Genomic DNA, 20019 nt, shown 5'->3' with positions numbered 1-20019 from the left:
GATTTAGTGCGCAAGAAAAAAAAATGTATGCTTTTATGGGCAATATGTTTTCAAATTCTATATATAAAATCACTGGAATAATATAAATCCAAGCCAAGTGGAAACATTTCAATTTTTAAAAGTTTAATTGATCATACAGAAAATAGAAAAAAAAAAAATACATTTGTACATTTCAACTTAAACTAAAGCATGTATTTACATCGCGGCAAAAATCAACAAAATCAATGCCATTAAAATGACAAAAAAAATAAAAATTTGCATAAAGTCCCTAAAACAGTGTCACACAATGCCTAGAGCTTGAGGTTTCTCTCTCTCAGTCTCATTCAGGCTCTGAGACACAGTCCCCTGTGTTAGGCGACTCCTTTTTTACTACATTAGTGGATTTCAGTGAACCACTCAGGTACCCGAGACACTAATGTGGCCTTCTGGTACAATGTCTTGATTCGAGAGGTATCTTCCTTAGACAAGAGGGTAGCTAGCTGCTGTAGCAATGCCACAGTGGTTGTGTCTGTCCTTTGCCATTAAGATATATCCTTTATCACCCCAGTTCTCACTCCAGCTAGAATACAGAAAAGGCACATTGGGTTAAAAACACTAGCTTTAAACATTTGCCATTCATGGTTTTATATGAATGTACAATATAAATGACCTTCTTACCTGTTCTTGACAATCCAGTACTTCTTGCCATCAACATCCTCACCATCAAAACCATAACCAACGGCAAGAACGCCGTGATCTAGCTCCTCGCTGCTGCATTCTTTCTCGTAGTAGATGCCTATAACAAGAGGTATACATCCGTTAGTTCACATCAACGGGCTCCTCCTTCACTAAACTCAGTCCTTTAGTAGGCTTCACAACTAGTGGTGAGAAATATGCACACCTGACTGGTAGAACTGGAAAGACTCGTGTCCTGCGTCAATAGCCACTGACACCGGCCCCACAGAGACTATAGCTTTCATCAGAGCGTGTTCCTTTCCACTGGGAATGTCAACGAATCCAGTGTCATTGGCTGCACTGTATTTGGGATCGTAATGGCAGGGCTGATCGTCCTGAAAACAAATGTAAAACAAAGCATGTGTGTTATGGTAATCTTTTATGTAATTAATCAGAATAATTTCAGAAGAATAAAAAGTAATTTAACTTACAGTTCCCAAGTAGGGGTAGGACTCCTCTGAGTCCAGACCGCTTTGGTCCTTGATGTACTGGAAGGCCTGGTCCATGAGGCCTCCGTTACAGCCCTCATTGCCTTCAGGACGGGAGCAGTCCACCAGGTTCTGCTCACTCAGAGACACCAGTTTTCCAGTCTTCCTGAACATCTGACCCTCCATGGCTCCGGTAGTGCTGAAGGCCCAGCAAGAACCGCACTCACCCTGAAAATATCACATTTGGAAATGTTTTAGACCAGCGATTCTCAAGCAGGGGGCCGGGGGCCATAAGGATGACAATATAATTTTGACATAAAATAATCAAGATATTTCTTATTTTGGTTTCCCATTCTATTTCTTCAAAGAACCATTGTCTTGAAAACCCTGGGTATATGAAGAGGCCTAATTTTAAAAATGTGAATTTTGGACCAGGAAAAGTCATGTGAATTAATAAACCATGGGTATTTTTAATAACTGCTACTAGTCACTAGTAATAGCAAGCTCTAAAATATTTTGTGTATAAATTGCAAATAACACTTCTGGAAAAGTTACTGGAAGTTAACTGAAATTTTGAAAATGTCATTTTTTTTAAAAATGTAGTTATTTTAAATATAATTATTTAAGTTACTTTTTTATTTACAGAAACTACGAATGTGCATACATTAAAATGGGTTTTGAATATTGTTGTGCACAATGGGGGGCACCTTGGTTAAAAAGTTTAGTAGTTAATTGTATAGGCCTAACAGATGTAAATGTTGTTTATGGTGCATTTATGACGTGTTTTCCCTGTGAATACCCGAAAACACAACTATAATCGTTCACACATCATATAGATCTAATTTACAAAGTGGTCAGACCATTTTTTTGTTTGTTTTGAGTTTAAATAAGAGCCGTGACTCATATTCAATTGTATATCATTTCTAGCTAGTTAAGATAAAGGCAGTTATCTCACCTGATCTTTCACAGGAGTCACATATCCCTTTTCTCTCCAGTCCAACTTATTTGGGACCTCCAGGAAGTTGGGTTCCATGAAGAGGGATCCAGTGAATCGCCTCTCCTTCTTTTGCTTGAATCCATTCATCACCTGCCTGAACTCCTCATGAGTCTGTAGATTTAGAATAGAATAGATTGATTAATGCTGAAGGAATTTCAAAAATCAGAATGCATATGCCTCAAAAAAACTTCTTCTGCAGTCTTACCATGTCACCAAAGTGGTTCATTCCGAGTCTGTACGTGTGTTTGCCCATGGAGTGATCGAGATTGTGCATTTCGATCTTATTCAAGTTTTTCTCCCAGACCATTCGCCTCCACCCCTCCTCCTTCTGTGTTGAAAGAGATAACACTGAGTTCCACATCTTGCTCCATTTTCAACTTGTTCATGTACATTTAAAGCCAGCAATCTCTCTACAAGGTAACACTCACTTCATGGTATTTTTTACCGTGCCAGTTCTTCCACAACTCCCAATGGTCATCCAACTGCTTGTCCAGAGTTGGAGCAGCAAATACTGCACTGAGGCACAACGTGAACGCTGCCAAATACACCCTCATGATCAAAACACTGCGGGGAAAACAACAACAGGTCAGACATGTTGCAACAAGTGACCATGAACTGTTTTATTCCATGTAAAGATATCAAACTTAAACATGTACAAGTTACTGTTCTTTTTTTTTACCACCCTTTTAGTCCGAATATTTTATCATTTTTTAGTACAAATATTCAGGGTCTAATATGGAAGTGTCTACCCATTTCTTTGGTAGATCATAATAATAACATAAAAGGTCATAATTATGAGATAAAAAAATCTAAATTGTGGAAATAAAAGACCTTTTAAGTCGACTTTTAACTATGTGATTCCCACACCTTTTAGAGTCACAACTTTTTGTCATTTTTTTACTTATGCATCTGAAATAAGAATTATTGTAATTAAAATGTTCTTAAGTGCGGAATAAACCTATTTAAAATGGTTACAGACAATGTTACGCAAGACAGTGCAGAAACGGCTTGAAATCTCATGCCAAATATTCCTAGTCAGTCACCTCACTGCTGTATAATTAAACGTGTAACAGTTATGCATATTTAAAAGAAATGGCGTATTTTCCAGTGTCGTGAGATCAGATCACTGCCTCGATATATTTGTTTACACCGCGTCAAGAACCAACAGCAGGCAGATGTACGTTAGTTAATAACCTTGTTATGAATAATAAAAGCGAGTGGACGCGTAAATTAAAAAGACAAACCTAACGTTACGTTACCAATGGCGTCGGACAGAAACGAATCTATATCGGTAACGTTATATGACTGTATATCTTCTCAAATATAACGTTATATATTTGTTCACAGCACGGGCCTCCGGAAAGACACACACACTGGTCTCTGGACACAGAAGAGAATACGGTGTTCCTTTAGCAGCAGTCACGGGATCTAGCTAGGCGGTTTGGTTGCAGCCCAGTTTCCCAGGAAAAGAAAACAAAGAGCGAAACCAGGCCACGGAAATCGAAAAAGAAACGATTGGAACCATTTTAAAGAAATGGTCATAGCAAAAAGCGCTATGCTTTAACGTTACCCATCTAGGCTATTAAGTGAATGTATAACCATGTGTCGAATACAGTTCATAAGAATGTAACGTTATTTTGTATTAAGTCACAGTTCATAAGAATGAATCAGCAACAGAGCGACCTAACAAGCTCGATTCTGTTCTGTATAAACCTAAAACAACAAAGATGTATATAATTTGCACTAAAGGGTCCATATTGACGGTTTTTAAAAATAAATAAATGTTAAAACAACAAAAAATTCAGAAAGCTTTAAAAACTCCTGACTCACCCTGTCGTCCTGAATCCCGAAGAAAATATTTTTTTCACAGACGGGCCACAAGTTTATAGCGCATCTGAAGGCAAATTCCTCATTTCTCATTGGTCGAGACTCTTGCCTATAGATCTTTTGATACCGCCCCTGCGAACACGTCAGAGCATGTGACCCATCAGCACGTGATGAGTTCCCGACAGATTATGATCTTACTCGTGGAGGAAAAAACAATGTTGTTTCTAAAGATTTCTAAAGGTTTCCAAAGAAACAAGATACAAAATTGTTATACCTATTCAGTTGTTTAACCTATTATTAACCAGTCAGTAGTGGTTATTAACCAAACAGAAGTTTTCAAAGACAAGGTCTTACACAACATGAAATGTAGGCTATTAGTTGATTGAAAAATGTTATAATTAATTATCAAACCAAGATTCTAACAGCTGACAGGATAATTTGTAAATAAATAGATTTAGGCAGTCTACCATTTTCCCTATAAAATGCATTAAACTGCATTACCATGCTCAATCACACATCGAGAACACAAATACCAGTGTATATTGGATTTAGCTACTATCAGTATGTCTATGCGAGTACGTCAGTGCAGGTTATACTATAACTTGACTCTGTGACAACATTCCACATTGTTTACATTCATGCAAAGCTTTGAGGCAGGCCAGAAGTAGAGTGCTGCTGAATCTACATAACAACAAAGGGGGGCAAATACTGATTAATGGATCGTCTGTCACAAGTAGTGCACAATAGCTGTGTGGATAGGAAGATTGCTCAGTTATCACTTAAGCCTATCAGCAAACCTCTTAAAGCAATCATCAAAAATGAGTAGTAAAAAGAAATAGCATTGATCAAGTGTGAGCAACATACAAGCCAAACATGACTCTGTGTTAGATAAGTAGCCTATAACTAAATTGTCACTAAATTTTGTTTTAAAGTCAACTACAGTCTATTGGTATAGATGGTTCCATTAAGAACCTTTAACATCCATGGATAAAGATTCTTAAAAAGAAACCTGCCTTTGGAATCTTTATTTTTAAGAGAGTGTAACAGAACCATGCAGAGATGTAAAAAGAAAACAGGAAAGCTTCAATATGTTATGTTGAAATATGGGGCGGTAATTCCGTTTGCTGAATAATGCAAGCTCTGTCCTGTCACACTCTGACTCCTCAAAAAACAAGCACATGACTGATTATTCATCATGCAATCATTATCATTTTCAATTCATTTTAGTAGGCCCTGCTTCTCAAGGTTGATTTGAAGGCCTCAGTGGGGAGAGTACACGCAAAAGCCATTTTACACAGAATTTACAGACGGGCACTTAAGAAAACTTTAAAATACATGGAGTATTTCTGGGACAGGTTTATTAGCATATTACATAATTTAGACGTAATCAGCCATTTTGTAGGGGAAGACTTCCTGTCCTTGCAATTTCCACGACAAATCTCTTTCCTTCAAATATTTTCTCTCAGTTTCTCATCTAGTGTTTATTATTCAGTGTTTTATTATTTGCTTACATATAACTATGAATGTTTCTATGTTTTCACATCACGTCTTTTCTTTGTACAGTGCCTTTGAGTTGGGGTGCTTCATAAATAACATTTATTATTATTATCCTAAAAATCTTTTTCAAAAAGCGAAATGTAAATGGCAAAATAATGCATAACACTAACAATATTTTTCAAAAAGAACATTGATGAGAGTCATTGAGTAAACAATTTATTATATAAAAAAGTAGTACACTGTAAAGTTTAAGGAAGTATTAAGGACATGGCATTCAGAGACATGCGAACATAATATAAATAGAGACATAATGTGAAGGTGTTGTGCAAAGAGATGACTGTACAAGTCTTAAATACACCAGGATAAATTCCCCTCTGATGTACCCTGTTAAAATCAAGAACATTGACCACAGCTAAACAGAGAAAGAGCTCCATAATACATGGACTTAAATCACAATATAAAAATGTGCCGTTTGGAATGAGAGAACAAAATATGCCAGATTCCCTTTTAGAGTGTCTGTGATTTTAAGCCTGCAAGGGGAATGATGAAGGGTTGGAGGAAAGACCTGTTCCAAAATATAATATGGAACAGTCCTCGGTTTTTTCAGACATTAAACACATGATGAAACTGCAACTGTCTCATTTAAAGGAGAGCAAAAAAGTCATAGCATGTGTTTAGATGTAACACAAAGTCTTTGCTGCCATCTACAGTTTTCAAGTTGTCACTTCATTTGTCTCCAGTATACCTCAACCAGACAGGTATTCGATGCAAATGTCGACATATTTTAAATTGTCCAGTGTAAAGAATGCAAGACTAAGTGTTGAAAATAAGTTTGTCACTCAACAACAGTGTAAATGTGTGAAATATTGATATAACTGCTGAACAATTGCAACAAAGATCATGCTTATCAATACACTGAAGCAGACACCATTTTTATATAAAAAAAGAATATCTTATTTGTCATGTAAGTGCCCCGATTATTTCATCATTTCCAGTTGATAGGTAATTAGAACTGTAATATTTCTCAAAAGTGAATGTGACAAGTGTAAATGTTAATAGGACAAATGTGAAGGATTTTAGAAACCAGATTTAAAAAAAATTGATCATGTATTTTTGCTTTTAAAGGAATGTTTAGTATGTTGGTTTGTGCTTCATCAGTCAAATAAAATCCTGTCTGAAAAATTATGCCTTTTAGTTGCAATAAGAAACATTCAGGTAGTAAATGTAAATACACAATTTTCTATGTTGTAGAACAAGCATAAATCTATTGTTGCGTAATAGATATGTTCATTAAAAGCTTCATAAGACAGGTAAACACTGAAGCACTTGCAGAGGTGCACATCCAATTTTAAAATCTACAATGATGGCTCTTTGTCAACAGTTCGCCATCTTCAAGGCACTCAATAGCTTGAGTCATTTATTAAATAATGTTGCCAAGCACTTAGTGATCCATCATTCGGTCATCAAATTCAGTGCAATTCCTCTATAACAGCTGTCTGATTATATAGAAGTAAATAGCAAACTGTGGATTCATTCAATTAGGACATTTTGAGAAAGGCCGTCTACAGTTTCACCTTGGGAATGTGAGACAGCCTATAAAAGATTTTTTTTTTGCAGGGAAAAAAGTTACACAGGCACCTTTAAGAGACACCAAGGATGAACATTCAGAAATCGCAAAGGGCAACAAAATGAACATGAAGAGTATCTGATTCAAATACTTCATTCTCAGGACCAGCAGGGAGTTTGATATTTAACACCACTCTGCCGGATAATTGCACGTTTCTTATTAGACACCAGTGACGTCCTAACGAGAGATCACGGAACTGATGGAGTTGTAAGACGTGCCGCCCCCATTACACACTGGGCTGTAGGGCTCCGGTGGGGTGCCCAGAATCTCCAGGTTGACCCGGAACACTGGCGCAGCTCTAAGGAGAAAATCCGCTGCGTCCCGACGGCCAAGTTCGCGCAACTTAGCGAGCAAAATGCCTATGGTTGACTCGGGTCGTTGACTCCACTCTTGCAGGAGCGTGGCTGTGGGGCTGAGAAGGGAAAGGGGGTCTGCAGGCGGAGTCCCGTTGGTGCCAGAACTGTATTTAGCAGCGAGCTCGCTAAGGCCCAAGTTCATGGCAAGCAGGCACCAGTCCTTTCCGAGGGCATCAGGTGGGTCCAGCAAGCGGCAGAGCTTGCGTCGAGCCAGGTGACTGACTTCCGCCACGGACACTTCCCCACCAAGTCTGCCCTGTTTGTAGACATGGGTGCAACCTAATGCTACGATACTGACGAAGCTCTCACGATAGCCGCCCATGGTGTTCGACAGCGCGTTCTCGCCTCGAGCCTGAGCACGGAAAAAGTCCCTCGGCTGGTAGAGCATGACAGGGCCGTGGTGTTCCCGCAGCTGCTGAGGGCTTAGATAATGTCGTGCGGTAAGCAAACCGGGTAATGTAGCAGCTAGGAGGCCCTCTGCCATGCCGCACAATGTGTCCAACAAAGCATAGCAACGTCCGGAATCTGCGTCAGGTCCTCGTAACTGTACCTCCACGCCCTGCCCGTGGTTCACAAGCAGAACCAGAGCCTCAGCACCACCGAGTCCGACCCGAGCTCCACCGCTCCACAACCTCACATCCTCGGCCTCGACCTCAGGCTTCTGTTGTCGGCCCCACCGGCATAAGTTCACTTGGAACTTATGGAAAAGTCCACAAGGGAATGGCGCCAAATGCTCCGCAGGGACCACGCGCACTCCACCGTAAAGGAAAGCGTCCTCACCTTCGATGTCTTCCTCATCAGTCCAGGTGTGCTGTAGGCCACCCGTGCGTATCAGGGCGGGAATGTCCACCATCCCTGGGTTGGCTAAATCACGGGCACATACGTCCATGGCGTCGAGTACCTGGAGAAGTTCATCGATGTCCCCTTCGCTGACAAGGTTTTGGAGTTCTTCCACACGGTAGCGGCCTCGGTAGTGGTGGATCGCTTTGGGGGTTTCAATTGAGAGAAGCTTGCCAAGTACGTTACTACAAAGCCAGCGAGGATCTAACAGGACAACATCCTGGACAGTCTCACTCTGCATGATGTTAATCTAGAGCAAAAAAGGGAATAAACATTAATTTGTGCAGGGAAATGGGTGATTATGATTGTCATTTAACCTGTTAAGTGTCACCCCCCCTTTTTTTGAATAGACATGAAAATGCACATTCCAAACTTAAATGGTATAGGATAAGAATCCTTTGGAATATAGACATAAAATTGGTCTTGTTTTAAAGAAGACATTTGGCAGATTTTTGTAGAAGTGAAATAAATTAAGAAAGTGAAACAGAAAAAAAGTTACAGAAGTTTGAGTTTATGAAAATGTACGATTTAAAAAATTAATTATTCATATTTTATATAAAATATATATTTTCAAAAACTGGACAACTCTTAAACTGCAAAAAAATCAAAGCCAAAAATCTGAACAAGTTGTGTTTCAAATTTTAGGTTGATATCTCAAGAAATGAGCTTTCAGTAAGATTTTGTTTGGGCGCAGTACCAAACTTTTTCACTAGGTCACAACCAGACTCCATTACTGCCCATATAAGGGCGCCCTCCATTTCCATATGTGGTTTGAGTGATCTGAACCATCATTTTCACAATTTTCATACAATTTATAAAGTAGACATCCTATTCAGAAGTAGTATTGGAAGTTTGGCAGATTTTGATATGAATTAAACCTTGAATAAACACATAAAAGAACACATATGTGCGTTATAGCTCGCGGCCACATCACAAATGGTGAATCTATTATTTTTTCTTTATATTTAAAACATTTTCAGACCTTTTTTTTCTAAAATAATTGAATGCTTGCCATCTTTTGAACTCTTGGCATGAAAACAAACTGGTTTCTACCCTTCTTTCATGATTTTTCATGTTCATTGCTATTTCAAAATAAAGGTCTGAACACGCCTAGGAGTATGAAAATATTCTTGTTGCAAATTAATAAATTACGGCTCCTCTGTAATTTGTTTTGAGATTCAGTAACCAAATATGGAAACTAGAGATTGTAAGCTTTCAAATGATATATAGTTTGTCAAGATTAGTTTAGGTTTAGTATAGGTTATTACTGTTTTAAATATGTAATGGATTTGGGCCCACCGGTGGGCCCATGACATTTAAGAGGTTAAAGGTCTGTTCACATTAATATTCAGTGCAATACAATTTTTATTTAAATAAACGGCTGTTAATGTGTCTGTTCAGAGCCACAAACATTCACATGCCGTCAATGTGGCAGAATTTTTTTATGTAGGGATGTTCTAAACTGTTTTCTACTGCACCACGAAGAAAACCAATAAGATTCACAGTTTTGGTCACATGCTTAGAGCCGCTGAAGTTACATAAACCTACAACTCGGTGGTACTCACGAACAGACTATTTGGCTAAGTGCCAGTGAGGAAGAATTTGGAACCAGCTCTCTATACTCTCAACTCTTGTATTTGGTATTGTTTGATAAACACCACAGTGAATAAATAATCTAATAGCTATTTGGAAACATGTAAATACTGTCTCACTTCTTTTTTTCTCTCTGAAAAGCGGGGGTCAAAACAAAGTTGCATACTGTTTTGTGACTGCTTTTCTAAAAACCACCACCTACTGTTAGTCAGTGAATCTGCATTTTCATTTAGCCAATCAGGTGTGTTTATGCATTAGTCTGTAAGACTGGAAAAACTAGTTTAGGAACGACCACTCCTCGAGTGGATAAAGGACCTTGCTGCAAATTAACATTTGAACTCCCCCTCGTGTACTATCGAGACGAAGGTCTCACCTCCCTCATCCTAATATACATTTCTTCCCCTCATCCCCCACTCTTGGTGAGATCACCCAAACTCACACAAGAATCTATATGGTTTTACTGTGGACAATTATTATACAGTTTTATAGATGTTTGGTATCATTTTAAATGTCTCAGTGCGACTGGTACAAATGTCTCATTCCAAAATAATTAAACCAAAGGGTAATAAAGTTCTTAAGAGTTTAGAAATATCTTGCACACAGAAGGGGGTGACTTTCAAGGAAATGGCCCTCTGCACACAAAAGGTGTGACCTCCGAATGCAAATTACCATTGTTAGCACGTTACATTTGAAATGAGGTCTTTCTATATAATGAAACGCAACTAGAGCTCAGGGCCTTTCTGTATCTCACATCAGCCCGTGAATGCCGAGAGTCGCCAGGATATATCAGTATATCAGTTAAAAGTGCAGAATTTAGGTCTGTTCATCACACAGAGCTATTGTATGTATTTGAAAGACTAGGAATAAGGCAAACACATTGTATGGAAAACTTTTATGAAAGAGTGATTTTTGAAATTTGGAGCTTGATAGCTCAAGATTGCAATGCATTTTCATTATGTACAAAGAGTGGCCAGTAGAAAAAAGAAAGAAAGTCACACAGGCTGACATGAATTGCCATCTTTGGGTGACATTTTCTTTGAAGAGAAATGACATAACAGATTTTAAAGGGGAGGTGAGGTTAGATACAATGGATCTGAAGTCCCATACACAGAGCATCTTATGTAAGTAAATGTTAATAAAGCTGAATCACAGCTTGGCATTTTAGCCCATCAACATCAAAACATTCCCTAAAATGTGTTTAAGTGTTGCTGCTGAAAACACAAATTACTAATATTGATGAGAATGACTCATTTACCTGCCCTCTCTATCGGTGAAGCTGATGTTGTAATGGTTGTGGGTGGTCAATAGACTGATAATGCCCCTATTCAGTTGCTGACGCCCACCAACTCATTTGGATTCACATAAAAACATGTTTGTAGATGTTCGGTATTATAGACTTTGAGTGGTTTGATTGTGGCATTAATAGCGGGGGCGTGTACGATAGTATAGCAGAATGCATGAAAATAATAATTTTAATTAATGATACAGTGCAACAACCTAAAACACATTTTCTACCCACAGCAATATACCCATAATTCAAAACATGCATACATATTTATTCATCTGCACACACACACACACACACACACACACACACACACACACACACACACACACACACACACACACACACACACACACACACACACACACACACACACACACACACACACACACACACACACACACACACACCTCTCCTATGCTGTGAAGTTGTGAAGCCAGTTCCCGCAGATCCTCTTCGCTGGCTAGAGGGTTGATTTGTTCTTGCACATCCACAACAAACTGTTGCCATGACATCAGTTGGTTTGGCCCATTCAGTTTCCGCCAGGAAGGCAGAGTGGACAACAGCTTCTCTGACAGCTGAGTCATCGGCCTGCAGGTCTGTCAAAACGAGAGAGATAGAAAAGCAATTTTTACATTTCTGAAAGAAACACAAGAGTGTATTTGTCAAGACATGTTCATGTTCCTATGCAGTTGCTAGGGTGGTTTGAGTGGTTGCTAGGTAGTTACTTTCTAGCCCAAGACAACGAGTGGGTCTTTAATATTCTCATCTCGAAATATTTGTACAAATATAAGTTTAAAGAGTATTTTCCCCATTAACCGAAAATAGGAGCATTAGTAGAAACCACCACAGATAAATGAACGCCAGGCTTCCTCAACACTTCAAATATATTGTACTAAATATTTCATAAATAAATACTGTACTAAATACCTCTTGAAACAGTTTTTATTTCTTTATAATATACTGCACTGTACACAAAGATCCATTCCAGACACAATATAATGGCAGATGAGAAAGAAATAATAACAGGTACGTGTAGGAGTGAGAGAAAGATAGAGATGTAGGAGGAAGGATTTGAGTGTCAGTGTTTGATATTGTGTATTTCTGAGACAAAACTGTGGTGGTTATTTGACATGGTAAAGAGAAGCGAGCCTCCTTATTGAGATCAGACTATCAGAAAACATATATAATCAGAATTGCTGAATAAACATTTTAAAATCATTTTATAGAAATCAAAAGCACACAAAAGAGCAACATCTGTAGAAAGTTGCAAGTCTTTTTCATTATTAAAAGGTCCCATATTGTATAACTTTCTGAAGTTTTATTTTAGGTTTTGATGTCCTTAAAATATATATATTTGCGGTACAAGTACCAAAAACCATCTCAATATATTTTTACAGCTCCTTTCAGGGTTTCATGTGGTTTAATATGAATGTGCGGGGATGTCCAGAAGAGTGGAGAACGATCTTACAGAGATGATGGTGTTGCGGAGCTCTAACAGAAGGTTTCTCAGCAGCTTCATGTCTTTGGAGTTGGACGCTCCTGCATCCATGACAAAGAGCTTCTCAGCAATCTGCAGATCATTCCCAAACCTGATAAAAAATAATCAGTATAAAACTCAATTTAATAGAAACAAAGCACATTCAAGGCTGAGTAGACCTACTCAAATGATCATTTTGGCTTATAATGATGTTTTATCTACCAAATCACTATAATCAGTAGGATTTAACCAATGCTCCATATAGTAAAAGGATCAATCTGCCAAATATCGTCCTTGTAGGTCTCATAGATCCAAATCGACAGTTTATATTGATTTAATCACCTGTTTCTGACTTCCCTAAGTAGAGATCTCTCCTTGTCATAGCTGAACTCTCCCCCAAACGATCGGGGCAGATTCACAATGTCACCATGTGTGGCCACCAGCACCACACGCAGTGGATTCCTGATCTTCCCTCCAAAGGCTGCGGATACAACAGAGCACCAGTCTTATGATCTGTTCAGAACATCTTTAACCTCAATGCATAATTTTAACTCATAATTCCATAGACTATAGACAAAGAACTGGATTCCTAGATTTAGACTGATGCAGTGACTCTAATGAAGTCTCTTTTCGGCATTATCCATAACACTATGGAAGTGCCTGCTACATTACTTACACTAATTCATCAACCATCACTACAGTGCAAGCAAAGGCAAATCAGGCTGAAATTACCAGAGAGAGTTTGAGAGGGACAAGAATGGGAAAACTACAAACAGCATCAATGAAGCACACAGAATAGAGAACAGTGAAATAGTGACGCAAGGACAACAAAACTGCATGCGCAAGCTCAAAGGGATTACCTTGTTCATTTAGTACCAAATAATAATATTTAAAAATGAATGTGTTAAAAAAGTAACTATTGGAGAATTGGTTCAAACACAGCTAAAGCAGCAGAGGAACATAGGAACAGAATGAAGGGGGTCTTTATTGAGATGCTTGTAACTTGACAGTGTTTAAAAAATATGGTGCACATGGTGCGAAATTCAACAAGACATGAAGCAATTGCTAAAACATCCATCTAGCGCTTTTTGTAGCTTACTAATATCACAAATGTTAGTAGATGTTGATTCGACTTATTATGGAAATGCGAATTTCAACAGTATGGGAATAAAAGGGGGGCAGAGCCAAATTAATAAAACTGAGCCTTAACAAAAATCCAATAAATGCAGATATGTTACGGTGAAATTGCATGACTTCCATGAAAAACATCAAGTCTATAAGTCATTATTCAAAACTACTAAGGTAACTAAGTTACTAACCACAACTAACTACAATATAAATTTTAATCCAGAAAGAAATGGTATAACTTTTTCCTAAGACCTCTTAACCAGAGACTTCTAAGCTTCAGCTGTTCTCTGAAATTATTGTAATGGAAATCCCTCGAAAAACGAAGAGGAAAAAAATCCATTCATTGCAGACTGTAGTCCCGCACACATACCAATGTTGTCCTCTGGCAGCGTGAGAGCCTTTAGGCAGTTGAGCCAGAATGTGACCTGGTTGAGTTGAGTCTCATACGGCTCCTCCAGGCTGAATAAGACCAGATGAATTGCTGTGGTGTCATTTGCAGCGAAGTAGTCATATGAGCAGTAGTAGACGGGATTACCAGAGAACTCCCATATACAGAAGTCTCCAACACCTGAAAACACACCCATACACCAATAAAATATAATATAGTTCATAAAATAAAAAAATATAAGAATCACGTAACACTGAAGACTGGAGTAATTGCTCCTGAAAATTCAATCATAGGAATAAATTACATAGTAAAATATGTTAAAATAGAAAGAAAATTAGCTTTAAAGTGTAAAAAAAATATTTCACAATTTTTACTGTATTTTTTAATCATTTACTGTATTTTTATCTATATAAATATACATTTAGAGAGAGAGAGAGAGAGAGAGAGAGAGAAAGAGAGAGAGAGAGAGAGAGAGAGAGAGAGAGAGAGAGAGAGAGAGAGAGAGAGAGAGAGAGAGAGAGAGAGAGAGATTTAAAAGAGTTAAAAAACATTAAAAAACGTGACTTTCACCATTGACATTGGTGTTCTGGATGTCGATGGCTTTGGTGGCGGTGTCGTCAGCCGTGGAGAGAGCGTTATGAACAGGACTGAAGACCTCCAGCACTCCTTTAGTCAAACTGGGCTCAAACATCATACTGCGGCTACGCACACTTACATTCTCACAGCCTGGGTACAGGTTAGAGATACTGACAGACACTACAGGCACAACACACACACAGGGAAGCAAAAGGAAAGGAAGACTATAAACTACATTGAATTTTATGAGACTCTTTTTAATTTATAACAATAAATACAATACGTATTTGTAACCGAAGGATAAATTTGGCCTGTTATTTGAGGGTTTATAAAAAAATGCTAAATTTGAATAATTTCATGACCTGTGGAAATCCACCACACGGGGGAGCTCTATGCTAAAGTCCTTGTTCCAGCTTTCCCAGTGTTGACAGGAAAATAAATATAGTACAAAAAAACATACTGAAGCTTTTTAAGGAGAAAAGATTATCTTTATAGTAAGGGAAATGTTAGTTGGTTAAAGATATGGGCTGGTAATGGAAGATTGTATGTTTAAACCCAACAATGGATGATCCATTATCACCACATACTGTATACAATATTTAAAAACTTCAGCCACCCCCACCCCCACAGAAGTGCAAAGAGCCATTTTTAGTTTGGGGAAATAACATGAGAGTCAGATGACTCAAAACTCTTTTTTATATCCTACAAACGTGTTAGTCACACTGCGCTGCAAGTCTCGCACAATCAACGCCTGCCACTAAACTTTGGTCCTTTCAAAAACTTTTCTCACAGAAACCCTGAGACACCTTCCTCAGTTTGGCTGTGGCATTACATTGACGTGATTCTGAGTTCCATGGATAGTGCTATATGACGTGTGTGTGTGTTAATTTGGGAACGAGTGAGGGAAATGAACAAAGTTACAAAGCTTATTTTTTAGCTTTTCAATAAATACAGAAGGTAGACACATCACCCTACCTGAAGGTTTGGAGGTGACCGGTGAGGCTGGGTGTCGTACAGGATTGGTCAGTCTGGTCCTTCTCCTCCTGAAGAAACTCCGCAAGATGCCACACCTCAAAGACTCCACCAGAGTGCTCTTCCCTGCTCCCGAGTGGCCGAACAGCTTGAGTTTGACGCGAGGTTGAAGGGTCTGCGTAGACCGCAGCTGCTGGATATAAACGCTCTTATGGTTGTCCTGTAAGACCAGTCAAAAAGGGCATGTAAATTAACACAGTCCAATGGCACTACATCATGACATATGGACCAATGACATAATGGTAATGTGACTGAGAATGTGCTGTGCATCCTAATGAGTGTAATTTATAGGCTCTTAATAGCTAGTATTCTGGGTCTGCCAACTGAGCACAATCCACATTTTGTAGCAAATAGCAAGACGCCGAATGCCATATATTAAATCATGTGGCAGTTATGACGTTAATATTTAATTAATATGACGTAAATAAAATGACTTTCAAAATCTAAAGTCAAGTTTGTGTCTAATAGATCAAATCCAAGCGATTTAGCAACATTAAAATGACTGAGATTTAAAATAAATAAATAAACTGATGTAGACAAGTTCAAATTAGAAGCGACTGAAATATCTTAACTTATGGAAAACCATTTATTTTTAGTCACCTTGAAAATGTTTTCGCCACAGTAAAGGACTACACAAGAGCTTCAATATGCTATCTGGGATTTTATTGGGATTAATTGGCAGATCTGGCACTATGCGTCACATTGATGGAGGGGCTGCAAGCTTCAGCTATGATATTATTGTACCATCAAATCTACATGGTATTTAAAGGTTCTTTAAAGAATACCAATGAACATGCCCAACAAATCATAGTAAGAACATGACACTATACTGTGTATTTTCCCCATTCACTTCCCTCTGTGTTAAAGAGTTATGAACCAAATTAACCAGCAATGAGGTGAATCACAATATTACAAATGTTGATGAGAATCAAAGTAATTGAAAATTAGACAAAGACAAAAGGTTCAAGACTGTGAAATTATACACGCATACATATATAACTATATAAAACCAAAACTATATTTTTACTGTAAAAAGTTTATTGCAAAATATCCATATGACTCTATTTTGTAATTTTTTCCAGGGCTTCATAGGATTGGGCAGGATTGAGTTCTTTTGGCATGATTTGTTTGACGCGATTCTCTGATTGGTGGAGATTTTTTTTGTGCAGTGCTATGGGTAATGAGTTTTTCACCAGGAATTCCACTGTTAAACACGATTATTCAAAAATAAGTTGAAATAATGCAGACTGATGGCTACAGCAAAAGCATATATAGCTCACGTTAATTCCAATATAGAGAATATGAATGGTACTTTTACTTCTGGAACCTGACTGTTGCATGTCTTTTTGGTACCTTTTTGTTAGTCATTATGGTTCAGAGCTGGCCACTGGACATTTAACATTAATTAGGTTCAAAATGCAGTATAAAGAAAACTGCTGCATGGCATGTAATAATCATAGCCAATATGAGCATATTTTAATGTGTAAACACAACTATATGGAGATGGATTTGGGGCCAATGAGATTTCAACTGCTTTGCAATTATAAAAACTATAAAAAATAATAATAGCCCAACTACTTATAATTGATATATTTCAATATGATCTTTCAGGCCAACAGCGGATCAATAGATTCATTTTTGCAATTATGCAAGCCAAACATTTATTTTTAAAATAGCAAAATCAGTTCTCCTGCATACATTTTAGGGGGATGAAAGGCATTATTGAAAGCAAAACTGACATCCTTTGCAGGTGTCATAAAAAAGGCAACAAGGATCTCATAAGCCTTAACAAACCATTCAAGTAATGCAAATGAATGTTTCTTGAGTCTTAGTGAGATGAATAATAAACAAAGACTCGCACCTTCTTCAGCTTGGCCAAGAGCACTGCAACATGCTCCTGCTGCTCAGCAGTCGCGAGATCCTCCGCTGTCTTTCCATCCTGCGAGAGACAGTGACAGTGATGGATAAACTGCAGCGACAGAACATTACAGGCAATACGGGGCCCGTCAGCGTCCAGTGACAGATCAATGAGTAAAGCTAGATAAATAAAAGTCCATCAGCCTTTCATCTGCTCAGTATTACCAGTCCACTGCACCCATAAAGCTCTGATAGATAGAGAGATATAGAGAACGAGAGAGTGAGTTTGCTGGGTATGGGTGTAAAAGAGAAAGTGAGAAGCTAACAAGGAAAAGTGAGAAAGAAAGAAGAGAGAATATCACCTAACAGCGTGACTCACAGTATGCTACAAAAAGCTGCTTGAGACAAACAGCATGTACGGTGTTGATTATGGCTGAAATTAATGAAAGGTGTAATGCTGGCTCCAGCTGACATAAGATGATCATACATTTCAGATGAGTGCAGATGAAAGATACCACAAAATTAAAATCAGTCAAAAATTATGCTTATCAGTCAAAAATGATTAAGTCAGTACCAGGGTGGTGTCCTGGCACTCAGCCATTCACTCTACAACACTCATTTACAACAGTTTCATGGAATTGCATGTGCTTTCCGTTCCACCTGACTGCTCATTGAAGAAGAGTTATGATACGGTGGGTAATATCTTTCTGAACAGCTCCCAACTATTCACACACCCCCTCTCACTTCTGCTGCTATCTCTCTGTCCGCCCATGGAAACAGTCTCTTCACCTGCTAGAAGCCATATTAGCACCATACAGTTCATAAGAAGTTCATTACCTCTGAGAAAAATATGCATCAATATAAATAAAAATCACCAAGACTGCATTTATTTAATCAATGACAGTAAAAACAGTAATATTTTGAAATATTATAACACTTTTAACTGATTTCTATTTTAATTATATATATATACAGGTCCTTCTCAAAAAATTTGCATATTGTGATAAAGTTCATTATTTTCCATAATGTAATGATAAAAATTAAACTTTCATATATTTTAGATTAAAATATTTCAGGTCTTTTATTGTTTTAATACTGATGATTTTGGCATACAGCTCATGAAAACGTCTCAGGTTACGTATGTAACCCTGGTTCCCTGAGAGGGAACGAGACGCTGCGTTGAGACGCGGTGGGAACGCTCTGCGTGATTGCGTCGTGAAGCACGTGTATAATCAGTCCAATGGAAGAACGAGACGTCACCGGCGGTGACGTCATAGACCAGGAAGCTATAAAGCACACCAGAAATCAGACCGCGACAGCTTCTGAAAAGGCCTGAAGCAAGTCGATCAGGGCATGCAGGAAGTATGGCAGGAGAACGCAGCGTCTCGTTCCCTCTCAGGGAACCAGGGTTACATATGTAACCTGAGACGTTCCCTTTCAAGGGAACTCGAGCTGCGTTGAGACGCGGTGGGAACCCCATGTCCACTACGCCATAATGAGAAATGCCCGTTCTGCGTGGAGTCCTTGCGCACACTAAGAAACAAGCAGCCTAGCCCCGGGAGTGGAGAGGTCTAGGTCGTAGAATCTGACAAATGTATGCGGTGAGGACCAGCCTGCCGCATTACAAACGTCCTGCAGGGAAACCCCTGAAATTAAAGCCTTAGAGGCAGCCATACTCCTAGTAGAATGGGCGCGGACAGCCATAGGTGAGAGCTGTCCGGCCGCTTCATAAGCAAGTGAGATAGCCTCAACTACCCACTTGCTCATTACCTGTCTAGATGCAGGGCAACCTTTCTTGGTTGAACCGAAGCAGACAAATAACTGCTCTGATCTACGCCACAGGGCAGCTCTGTGAACGTAGGCATCCAAAGCCCTAACGGGACATAACAGATTGAGACCTTCCTGATCTGGGGTAACGAAAGGTGGAGGGCAAAAAGCCTGCAGCACAATAGGGCCCGCCACATTAGTGGGGACCTTAGGAATGTAACCCGGCCTAGGGTGTAAAAATGCTTTCACCATACCAGGTGCAAATTCCAAACATGAAGGAGCCACCGACAGGGCTTGCAGATCTCCAATTCTCTTGATAGAAGAAATAGCGAGAAGAAATAGAGTTTTTAGTGTAAGGAACTTCTCTGAAACCTCTTCAATAGGCTCGAAGGGAGCCAGGGCCAGACCCTCAAGTACAATGGCCAAATCCCAAGCCGGTGCTCTAGAGTGCAATGCAGGCCTAAGCCTCAGTGTACCACGGAGAAAACGAGTAATAAGAGGATCTCTCCCAAGAGAAGAAGCCCCCAAAGGGGAGCGATAAGCAGATATAGCCGCTACGTACACCTTTAAGGTGGAGGGAGATAATCCAGCAGAGAAACGGTCTTGAAGGAAATCAAGAACTGTACC

General features: G+C 38.9%; 2 protein-coding genes across 2 annotated transcripts in view; both read right to left on the bottom strand.

Moving 5' to 3' along the window:
• Positions 1 to 106: 106 nt before the first annotated feature.
• Positions 107 to 4079, bottom strand: ctsla (cathepsin La). The gene is made up of 8 exons (XM_077231548.1): positions 3970 to 4079; positions 2568 to 2703; positions 2345 to 2467; positions 2098 to 2250; positions 1146 to 1370; positions 881 to 1049; positions 658 to 775; positions 107 to 559 (listed from the first exon to the last, which is right to left on the bottom strand). Exons 2-8 carry the CDS (start codon positions 2691 to 2693, stop codon positions 460 to 462), a joined length of 1014 nt encoding a protein of 337 aa, XP_077087663.1. The 5' UTR covers positions 2694 to 2703; positions 3970 to 4079; the 3' UTR covers positions 107 to 459.
• Positions 4080 to 5666: 1587 nt separating this feature from the next.
• The window catches only part of dapk1 (death-associated protein kinase 1), an 85392-nt gene continuing 71039 nt past the window's right edge, over positions 5667 to 20019 (bottom strand). Inside the window, exons 19-26 of the mRNA XM_077231535.1 lie at positions 17630 to 17707; positions 15712 to 15928; positions 14731 to 14916; positions 14143 to 14340; positions 12987 to 13125; positions 12636 to 12756; positions 11575 to 11763; positions 5667 to 8536 (exon numbers count right to left, since the gene is read on the bottom strand). Of these exons, the coding sequence (XP_077087650.1) occupies positions 7268 to 8536; positions 11575 to 11763; positions 12636 to 12756; positions 12987 to 13125; positions 14143 to 14340; positions 14731 to 14916; positions 15712 to 15928; positions 17630 to 17707 (2397 nt within the window). The 3' untranslated portion in view covers positions 5667 to 7267. The remainder of the gene's footprint in view (positions 8537 to 11574; positions 11764 to 12635; positions 12757 to 12986; positions 13126 to 14142; positions 14341 to 14730; positions 14917 to 15711; positions 15929 to 17629; positions 17708 to 20019) is intronic.

Source organism: Siphateles boraxobius, unplaced genomic scaffold (genome assembly GCF_051911475.1).
Source record: "Siphateles boraxobius isolate OS27281-9 unplaced genomic scaffold, OSU_SipBor_1 16, whole genome shotgun sequence".
Lineage (NCBI taxonomy): Eukaryota > Metazoa > Chordata > Actinopteri > Cypriniformes > Leuciscidae > Siphateles > Siphateles boraxobius.
Note: the sequence above shows the minus strand (reverse complement) of the source record. Positions and strands in the feature narration are given on the sequence as shown.

What these genes read in the sequence shown, in the direction of transcription:
- ctsla (XM_077231548.1), bottom strand. Translation starts at nt 2,693, where the DNA reads ATGAGGGTGTATTTGGCAGCGTTCACGTTGTGCCTCAGTGCAGTATTT. An exon ending in TGAACCACTTTGGTGACATG is followed by an intron (nt 2,251 to 2,344) that starts GTAAGACTGCAG and finishes CTAAATCTACAG; the next exon opens with ACTCATGAGGAGTTCAGGCA. An exon ending in TACTGGATTGTCAAGAACAG is followed by an intron (nt 560 to 657) that starts GTAAGAAGGTCA and finishes TCTGTATTCTAG; the next exon opens with CTGGAGTGAGAACTGGGGTG.